This window comes from Nothoprocta perdicaria, unplaced genomic scaffold (assembly GCF_003342845.1).
Source record: "Nothoprocta perdicaria isolate Ctin4 unplaced genomic scaffold, notPer1 scaffold_414, whole genome shotgun sequence".
In the NCBI taxonomy this organism is placed as follows: Eukaryota; Metazoa; Chordata; class Aves; order Tinamiformes; family Tinamidae; genus Nothoprocta; species Nothoprocta perdicaria.
Genome location: NW_020455660.1, coordinates 314,513 through 324,111, shown reverse-complemented (window position 1 = coordinate 324,111; position 9,599 = coordinate 314,513). Strand labels below are relative to the sequence as shown.

The window sequence follows — 9,599 nt, the reverse complement described above, 5'->3', positions numbered from 1 at the left end:
CCTCGGTGCGGTCGTTCCCGCGTGTGGTGTTCTCTTTAGTGCGGCCGTTCGTAGTGCTGACCCCGTCCCTTAACAAGCAGCCGCTTTCAAGGCGTCTTAAAAATGCATCCAAGTCGGGTGAAGCTTGGAATGACTCGAGCTCTTCTCCCCCGCTGTGGTTTTAACACGGTCAGTGGCAGGTGGGTGGCCCAGGGAAGGAGGGAGAGAATCCTCCGAAATCCCTCCAGAATTTTGGAGAATCCTCCCAAACGTCGCTCCCCACTTCTTGTGGTGCTTGCACCGCACGTAAGGGAGGTCCGCAACTTAATGGCTCAGATGCAGATGTTCTGTGTGATTTTGAATAAGTCACTTAATCTCCCATATCTCTATCCATATTTGTAAAATGAAAAAAGGATCACTTGGCCACTACTGAATTAAAAAGTGTAATTTTGCTTAACACGCTTGTTTTAAATAGAGCCCAGAACACAAGTAAAATTGTGCATTATTTTTTATTTACTACTTGCTATATTTGCATGTAACATGTGGAGGGGACTGGGATGAATTTAGCAAAGACTACAAAGGCCTTATTGTATGAAGCTCTTCCTTGTATTTGTGATTTACTTTTAAATAACTTGCTTTTTTATACTGAGCAATGCAATAGTTTTCATTTTGTCTTAAGGGAAATGTGCAGACTGTTCAGCAGGATCATGGGATAGACCTCAATTCATTTTTAAACTGGACTTTTATATAGCCTTGTTCCTCTCTAATTAGTTTGATGGTTTGGTAATTCTTAGGAATTTTAGAAAATGAAGAAGAACTCGTTTTTAATTTGAGAAACACTTTAGTAATGCCCTAATTTACTATCCCTTTTAAAGTTAACAGTAAGCTATGTCCATAGAAAAACATAGAAAAATAGTTACTATGTTATCAGTTTGTGTACTGTGTATTTTAAAGTTTATTAAAGTGTCCTGGAAACTTTTGTTACCAGTTGCAACACTTAAGATTTTCTTTAATGGGCTCTGCAGAGTTATTGTGATTATCCAGTGGAATGGTGGCTGGGCAAGGCCTGAAGGCTTGCCCTGGTGTTCTTCACAAACTAGAAATTATACTTTTTTTTTTTTTTTTTTAATTCGTATTTGCATTTGCTTTAGCATAACTCTTGCCTGTATCAAACTATGAGATTCTTGAGGATAAATTTATCATTCTTATTTCTCATAGAAGAAGAGCCTATCAGATATTTGTATACTGAATCTTACAAGCATAAAGAACTACCTCTTTCATACCTGGTCGTCACCCTTTAAGAACTGTTAAAGCCTTAGGAAGATGGTAAGTTTTGTATCTTCTTTTATTTAGAAACTGAAGAGCAGGAAGTAGTCTAATACAGTGGTGTGTATCCCAAGCACACTTAAAGATTCAAGTTGATTACATGGCATGGATTTTTTAGTTTAATCTAGCTGCTGCCACAGGCAAATGTTTGAATTTATAGCTTTACCTAGTGAAGGTGTCTTTGTAATTAAGTTCATTGTTGGGCACACTGAAATTATTGTTTCCTTCTAATCAATAATTCATTTAAGAAACAAAAGGGTCACCTATTTGTTTGGATTCCCACCTATGTTTGAACCAAAAGTGCTAGTTATTTCTTTAGGTCAAGGAGGTGAGTTAAAAAATGTTTTTCTTCTCCATGGTTCTAAATGTCTTTTGTATTTTAGTTTAGTTTAGTTTTATATGGCTCATATACAGCTTATTTTTAAAGTTAATATTTAAGTATTATAATTTTATTTATATAATGCTAATAATATTTATATTGTATTGCTAAACACCTCTAAGTGTTAGCACATACATGAGCATGTACGTATACCTTGATCTCACATTTTTGAACTCTTGTCTCCATACATCATTTTACATACAAATTTAGTAGAAATACACTCATGCACAAAAAAGTATGCTAATAGTAATGTCAGAATCATATTTTTTTTTTTTTTGTGAGACTTGTCATTAGATTCTCCTGATTAGCTTAGAATGCAGGTTTAATTTCTTAGCTGCTCATTATTTCATAAACTTACCTCTTTATCTTTCTTCAGTATATCCTGTTTGACAGTTAAATCACTCTAAAATATATCCATAAAATTTAATCCTTTCTGAGAAGAAAATGAATTCACTTCCTGCACACTTAAAGTAACAGAAACTTCTCTGTGTCCTGCTGCAATGCAAAATGTCACAGAATTATCCTTTTAACTTATATGTTGATTGGTGTATTTAAGTTATAGTACTTCAGATGGTAACCTTGGAAAGTAGTAAAGGAGTGGGAAGAGTTTTCTTCAAAAATATAAAGATTGTGCACCCAGGGCATGTCAAACGCAATCAAAAACTTTGTAAATAATCTCTGGGAAGAGTTGTTTTTGAAAATGATTCAGAGTAGCCTCATTTATTTGTCTGGTTCGTTGGTTTTTCCCTTTCCCTACAAATGCATAAAAAAAATCCCGAGGATTGGAGTGACATTTAATCCTGTGCCTCGATCTGGTTTGAGAAATGCTGAAAGTTTGCAACCTGTTGGTTATATTGGACATCTGCCTGCTAAATGAAAGTTCTTCTTTATAGTGAAGTCAGCTGTTACTGCAATTAGAGCCACTACAGTCTGTAAGCCTCGAGTTACTGCCTTTTTTTGTTTGGTTGGTTGTTTTTTTTTCATATGTGTAGTCTGCCAAAAGTGAGAAATGGCTAGGGGACTGGGGAGACCTGGTGTTTTCTTCTGTTATTTGGTCAAACTTACTAGTAGCACGGGAATTAAGAGCCCTAGGTTGCCTGGAAACCTGTCTGTTCCTTGTGACAGTATAGAAAACTTCCAGCCTGGCACTGGAAACACTGGGGAGGAAAAAAAAAAAAAAAAAAAAAAAAAAAAACCCAGATTAACCTGGAGTTACTGTCTTTTTAAACAGGGCTCGATCAATTATGCAGATCATTAGAGAGTGCCCAGGCACCCTTAAGTGGAGCTGTTAATATACTTGCTATTTGGGTTTATTCCTAAGCACTGGTCTTGCATGTTAATGTGGGGTATTTGAAGAAATTCTCTGCTAAACCACTCTTCATTACTTATTTTTCTGTTGTAATAGAATGGTATTTAAAAATGAAGGATTTCACACCTGGTACAGTCAGATTTTGCAGGCTTGCAAGCACTGCAGCAAAGTTCACAGAGCCATTCTGCACCAAAAAGAAAAAAAAATCTTAAATGAGCTGGTGACTGGAGTTCTGTCACTACTGATGTTATTAACATTGTCCAGATCTATTTTGCCTTATAATGAACACTAAGCATCAGTATTTTGGGTGTTTTCAGTGGAGAGGCTAAGGAGTTTTTAGTGTGAAGGCTGTTGCATAAGCTGTGTATTGTAAGGCGTTTTGGCAGGGGTACAGCCTTTCTCACTCTGTGCTATATCTGTTCTGTGTATACAGAGCTACTCAGTCTCTGGGGCTATCAATCTGCCACCTTTCATCAGCACTATATTTACTGCAAATATTTTTGTGTGTGTGCAAAAAACCTATTAAAATGCTGTAAACATGGGTAAGAAAACATTAAAACAAGTGAATCTTCCATTTTACTTCTCTGAGAGAATTGTTCTTTATTGAATTCTGATAGCAAAGTGGGCTGACATGTGCTTGACTCTCAAATTCATTCAACCCATATTTCTATTTCTATTTTTTTTTAATCTGGAATAATCTAGTAAGCTCTTGCCCACAAGTGTGTTGCACAAAACATTTTAATGCATTTAATCTACTTAATATATTATTGAAATGTCTTTGAAAATGAATTGCTAACCTGTAAGATAAGGATAATGCAAAGGAGAAATGGTATGTATAATATTTGTGCACACTGATTTTGGTGTGCTACAAGCTTGCATTTTTGGAACACAATTGCTTAGAGGCATGGAGTTCTTTCTCCTGTTTTCCTCATACTCCATCTTCTCTTCAAACTGAATTGCTAACATTTGACCTAATAAAATCTGAGCTTTAAAACTGTTATTTTCCACCTATGGGATGGTTTTAAGTTTTCTTCTTTTTATTTTTGTTTGGAAAATTAGTATTACGCTAAGAGGAAAGTTGATTAAAAATAGCTATTAAAAATATTAATCCAAATATGTGTTCTATCTTTGTAAAGTGGACATTTGCTAAGAAGACTTCTAGCTCACTTGAAGAATATTTTGAGTCATTAAAATATTAGTGTAGTTGAATTGAAATATGAGGACAGTTTTCTATTCATAGTTGGTTCTGGCCTTGATGAAATTATTTAGGAGCTAATTAATTAATTGATTAGTGTGATTTGTAGTATATATTTTGATTCTTTCCTAATGGTTAAAACATGCGATTTTGTGCTTTTAGCATCTAAATGTTCCGTCATGCGCACTAGCATTTCAATTGTATAGTGTTATCCTTGAATAATGGCAAAATGAATCAGGTAATATCTATTCTGGAACTTAAAAGGTTGTAAATTGTTCAGCAATATTTTAGCATATTCCTTTATCCATGTCTTTGTAAAATCAGGTTCGTAGTGCAGCCCTTACACATTTGATCCCAGGAGGTTTTTAGGTGGCTGATGCACAAAGTTACCATTTATCCAATGCAGATTTGTTGGCTGCTTAGTTTCTGATCAGTATTTATATTTTCTTAAGGAGGACTATTCAAATATTTTATTTTAGAACTGAATTAAACCAAAATCAGTATTAAAAAAAAAAAAATAAACATTCAGTAGATTCTGATTGTCTTGAAAACATTTAAACTATTTGTGGTTAAGTGAGATGAGTTTTATTCTTATCACAGAAGTGATGTTAAGTTCTAGTCTTTGTAAAATGGTTTGAGATTTTTTTTAATGGATTTTTTTTTTTTTTTTTGTAATGGAAACTACCAAAACTTGTCTTAATAATAAGTTTTTTTCAAGAAGAAAAAGATATAATACAGGTTTAGATGTCTGACTCTTTACAGATCCAAGTACAAACATATGTTCACATTCTAATAGGGAGAAACTGCTAACTGTGCAATTCAGGACGCCTCTCCAAGACTTACTCAAAAGTGAGTGCCAGTTATTAGTGACAATTCTTATAGCCAGCATCTATTTACACATTGAGAGCTAAAATAAGCAACCCTAATAACTTCCTGTTGAAAAGGGGAAAGATAAAACAGCATTCAGGGCTTAAGTCACCACGGGGCTAAGTGGTCACAGTTTCATTAATTTCAGACAGGTTATACCAGTGATTAATTTTGAACGCTTGTCATCTGGTTAGTGTGTGCCTGTTTATACAAGATTGCGTTCTCACCTCTGCACTTAAGGGCTAGATAAATAAAGAGATGAAGTCGTTTGACCGACTTCATACAGGAAGTTCAGAGTAAAGGAAAAGGATTTGGTCTTAGTTGCTCATATTCATGGACCATTCTTCTTTGCTAAAATATAAAACCAACTAGTGAATGTGACCAAAAATTCATTTTCAGCACTGCCTGATTTGGAGAAACAAAACAAAAACAAACAAGCAAGCAAAAAACCCTCTTGTTGATGGTTGAGTAAGTGGCAAACTCACTGTATTTGTTTATTTTTCAGCTGGAAGTTATACAGACAATGATTTTTGGATGGATGAAGTACTTGTGTAAATTTGTCTAGTGGCAATTTTTTAATTCTTATTATACTTTATTATCAGATTTGTGCATGTATTTGGAAGTATAAAAGCAAATAAGGGGTTGTTCACCTGAAAGAAAAGGTGAATGAGGGCAAAAGGCAAATTAATTCTGTTTGTAAGAGTTAAATGGCGATTCATGTACCCCGAGGCAGGACCCATTACGCATGGGTCATTCTTAACCAATGTTCGTCTTGCATGTTTTAGAGCTTTGCAGTGATAAATAGTCTTTATTCTCTTATGGCAGTGTGTTCCACTGTCTTACTACTTCCATCTGAGAAATGATCCTGAATTTTGCTACAGATGATAGCAAAAAAAAAAAAAAAAAAAAAAAAAAGAACTTGTTGTTTAATGTGTTAATTTTGCTCTCATATTGTTCAGTGTACCCAAGTGTGGGTTTCAAACTTTTCTGGTATAAATTTCAAAGCTTATATGAAGTGCCTTATAATACACTCGGGAGACTAATCAGTGTTTGAGTAGCAAAAAAGAGCTTGTTGTACAAAAGTTTTCCTCAACTCTGTTTTCTAATAAAATATATTTATTTGCTTTCAGACAAACAGCTTGGGTTTGTCTAATGACCAAAGCATATTTTTATAGTAATGGTAAGTGTGGAAGAGTGAATTATGTCTGGCTCTGTATTCTCATCATTATGTGTTAAAGCTGTGAATAAGTAGTATGAGGCTTAGAAGTTGAAAATAACATGTGGAACTTCCTCCCTGAACTCGACTATTCTAGCTATTTATAAATGGAAAGATCATTGTGCCTTTAAATATCAGTGTCACTTGAGAAATATCATTTTACTGCCAGAAAGTGCCAAACCACTAAACTGTTGCTGCTCAGATATTTTTTGTAAATTAAGTAAAATTAGATAAACACTCCTGCTTCTGAGTACTTCCTGGAGGATACCAGTCTGAGCATGTTTGAAGAGACGAAACTTCTAAATCATGTATCTGACATGCGGAAGAAGAAAAATATTTAAGGTATTTTTACTCCTAGTCCGTTCTTACAAGGCAGAACATAGGAGAGACTGAACCCAATCAGGAGGATGTTAATGAGATTCTCTCATAGTGAGGCTAACCTGTAAGGGGATTGCACATCAGATTATCTTGTGATAAGATAAACCACTAATGAGTGCATGCTATGAGACAACACAACAGCTTTGTAATATTTCTTCTGCAGGAGTGTCAGGTTGGATAACGAAGTTGTACACACAAATTTCCTTTCCTCCTTTAGAGGCAGCCTTTTTGCAGCACGCCACCCATCACATCTTGTGCATATAGCACAAAGCAGGGAATAGCTCTCCTAGCTAGAAGTGGTCCGGCCTTGGGAGATGCAAATGAAATGCCTCCCCTTTTTGTCTGCTGCCCCCTCCTCCTGCAGCCAGCCGAGCGAGGGTCAGTGCAGCTTTAGCTGTTTGCCCATGTCCCTGGTTTTCCTCTTGGCTGGGGTGTGCTGGAGGCACTTGGAGCAGTCTGGCATTAACGTTGCCACTTGCCTCAGGGATGTTTTGCATTCCACATCAGTCAAAGAAGTGAATAGTTGTAGAAAAACCACACATTATACAGTATGAGTTGTGTTTCTTAATTGGGTGTTTCTTAATGGAATCTCCTGCCTATGTTCATCAGCTGCTTTGTATGACTTGTCCTTTCAAATGAAAGTTTCTTTTTCTCAAAAGAAACTCTTTTTCTCCTGTTTATTAGTTCTTGTAACAATGTAGTAAATATTGTCAGTTTTACTCCAAGGTAATAAACTGGTAAGAGTATATTGTGTGTAGCTTTATTGTGCTTGAATTGTGCCATGTAGCTACTGTACTAGGCTTTCTAGAGCTTCCCCTCCATTGCTATGCATCTTCATTGGTAAGTAAAAATACTTGTTCATTAAATAAAGTTAATATTCTTCCATGTATGCAGAAGCAAATTTGCAGTAATAACTTGAGGTGCACATTTTCATTTTTTTCTGGCCATTATAGTTTTTGCATCAGTCAATTTATAAAACATTTTTGTACCAGTACCAAACAAACTCTTCTTTCTAAAATTCTTACCTCACTGTGATCTACATTCTTATTTGTATACAACTTTTTTGTATGCACTGTGCCCTAAACTAGATTATGGCTGTTATTGAACAGCTTCTGACAGGGCCTAATGAATTCTCTTGAACCTTGCTGTACCATATCTTGAGGGAAAAAAGTCAACGCCTCGTGTTCAGTTTTCTTTTTGCTATCCCTGGGATATTTTCCAATAGATCAGCTGATTGACTGGTTATATCCTATGTGCTATAGATGGATTTTTTAGAAGAATATCAGACACAGAATATTTGGTTTGTCTTGGAGAATTTCACTTTTTCCTTTTGAATCATTTACATTTCTACAACTGAATTATAAAATCTGCAATTAGAAGCAGTCCTAAGGATTTTTGAAGACTGAATTCATAATTGTTTTATTGCAAAATTATTGAAAAGATTGGGTAGAATTAACTCAGAGAACCAATTTGAAATGCCCATTCAGTTTTGAGCTGATGGGAAGGCTACATTTTCAAAGAGGAATTGAAAGACTTAAGTTTATATAATTAATGTAGAATAATTAAGTGCTATGAGAATGAGAGAGGTAAAATACTATCTACAGCTTAGGAATTATATGAAGGCAGTAAACAGAAATTGAAAAAAGATTTGCCATGAGCTTTGTGAATGTTCAGACATCTTGTCTTTTCCTAGCAGACAGTGTGATGATCCTGATCTATGCTGTGAAATATTTTAGAGATAAGCAAATGGAATACAATACTAATAATTCAATAAACATTCCCCTCAAAACCCACCTTGTTTGCAGGAACCAAGTGTCAATATGAGATCTTTGTTTTTAGGCCTTCTTTAGACTTCCACTGTGCCAAGTCAGGACAGCTTCAAGTTCTTACCTTTTTAAAGAGAACAGGGCAAGCACTTGTTTTTAAGGTAATGTTTCTGTAATGAGACCTGACAGAAGCAAAGCAATGCAGTACTATATACACACACTGAAACTGAAAAAGTCTTGGAGGTTATGTGAAATGAGAGCACTGCAGAACATGGGCTTTTTTAATTTGAAATTGCACTACTTTCAACAGAAGTGAGTATCATAATATTTCTTTAATGTGTGTGCTATTTCACTACAAGCAAATAATATACAGTTTATTATAGAGCAAAATATTTTCCCTTTTATTTTGGATTTGTTATAACCATAGTGATTATAGCACAATATGTTAATGGTCTGTTAAATATAGTTCAAATCACCAATGTTTTAATTCTATTGTTTATAAATAAATGTTCCTACTTCTGCTTTTAGACAGAGCTAGATAGTGGTTCACACTCACAGGGTGTAGGTGCCCTTCTGTATCTACCTTGTGCCTTGGTGAAGTCAAAAGCAGATAGCAAGACTGAAACTGGGAAAAAAAGTTTAAAAGTTTGGATTTTTTTTAAAATTTATTTATTTATTTATTTCAAACCAGCTCTCTTTGGATGGATTGTAGAAGAGAAAGCCTTGTTTTAAGGGCTACTTCCATTCTCAGAAGCATAGAGTTTAAAACCAGACCCCAGGAAATGCTGATCTGCATTAGCTATGTATGTTTTCCAGTGTCTCAACAGGGAAGTGACTATCATTTTAACCAGATGTTAAAAGGAAATGATTTAGTATTTTCTATCAAAATATTAACTTCCTGTATAGAAAATGTCACTTGTCAAAAAGCATTTTTGCTTTGTTTTGTGCAACCTAATGGAAAACAGCAAGTTCAGATGTATTAAGGTTTCTGTTTTACCCGTGATTGCTATTTTCAATAAGAAGAAACGGTTATCTCTTGATAGACACAGGAGATTGGTATTAGGGCTTCTTGATTTTTGTTTTGTTGCTTCTGTTGAATTTCTGGTGTCTGTACTGGTACCTGGGATTCTTCCTCCCCAGGTACAGGACTTTATTTTTCCTGTTGTTGAACTTCATGGGATTCC

At 35.1% G+C, this 9,599-nt stretch overlaps 2 protein-coding genes across 2 annotated transcripts in view; one reads left to right on the top strand and one right to left on the bottom strand.

The window, feature by feature from the left end:
• The window catches only part of TFB2M (transcription factor B2, mitochondrial), a 16,054-nt gene extending 10,259 nt beyond the window's left edge, over positions 1-5,795 (bottom strand). Inside the window, exon 1 of the mRNA XM_026045895.1 lies at positions 5,706-5,795. Within this exon, the coding sequence (XP_025901680.1) occupies positions 5,706-5,795 (90 nt within the window). The remainder of the gene's footprint in view (positions 1-5,705) is intronic.
• Positions 64-9,599, top strand: part of CNST (consortin, connexin sorting protein) — a 41,250-nt gene continuing 31,714 nt past the window's right edge. The window contains exons 1-2 of the mRNA XM_026045897.1: positions 64-179; positions 1,198-1,305. The gene's annotated coding sequence lies outside the window, so the exon portion shown is untranslated. The remainder of the gene's footprint in view (positions 180-1,197; positions 1,306-9,599) is intronic.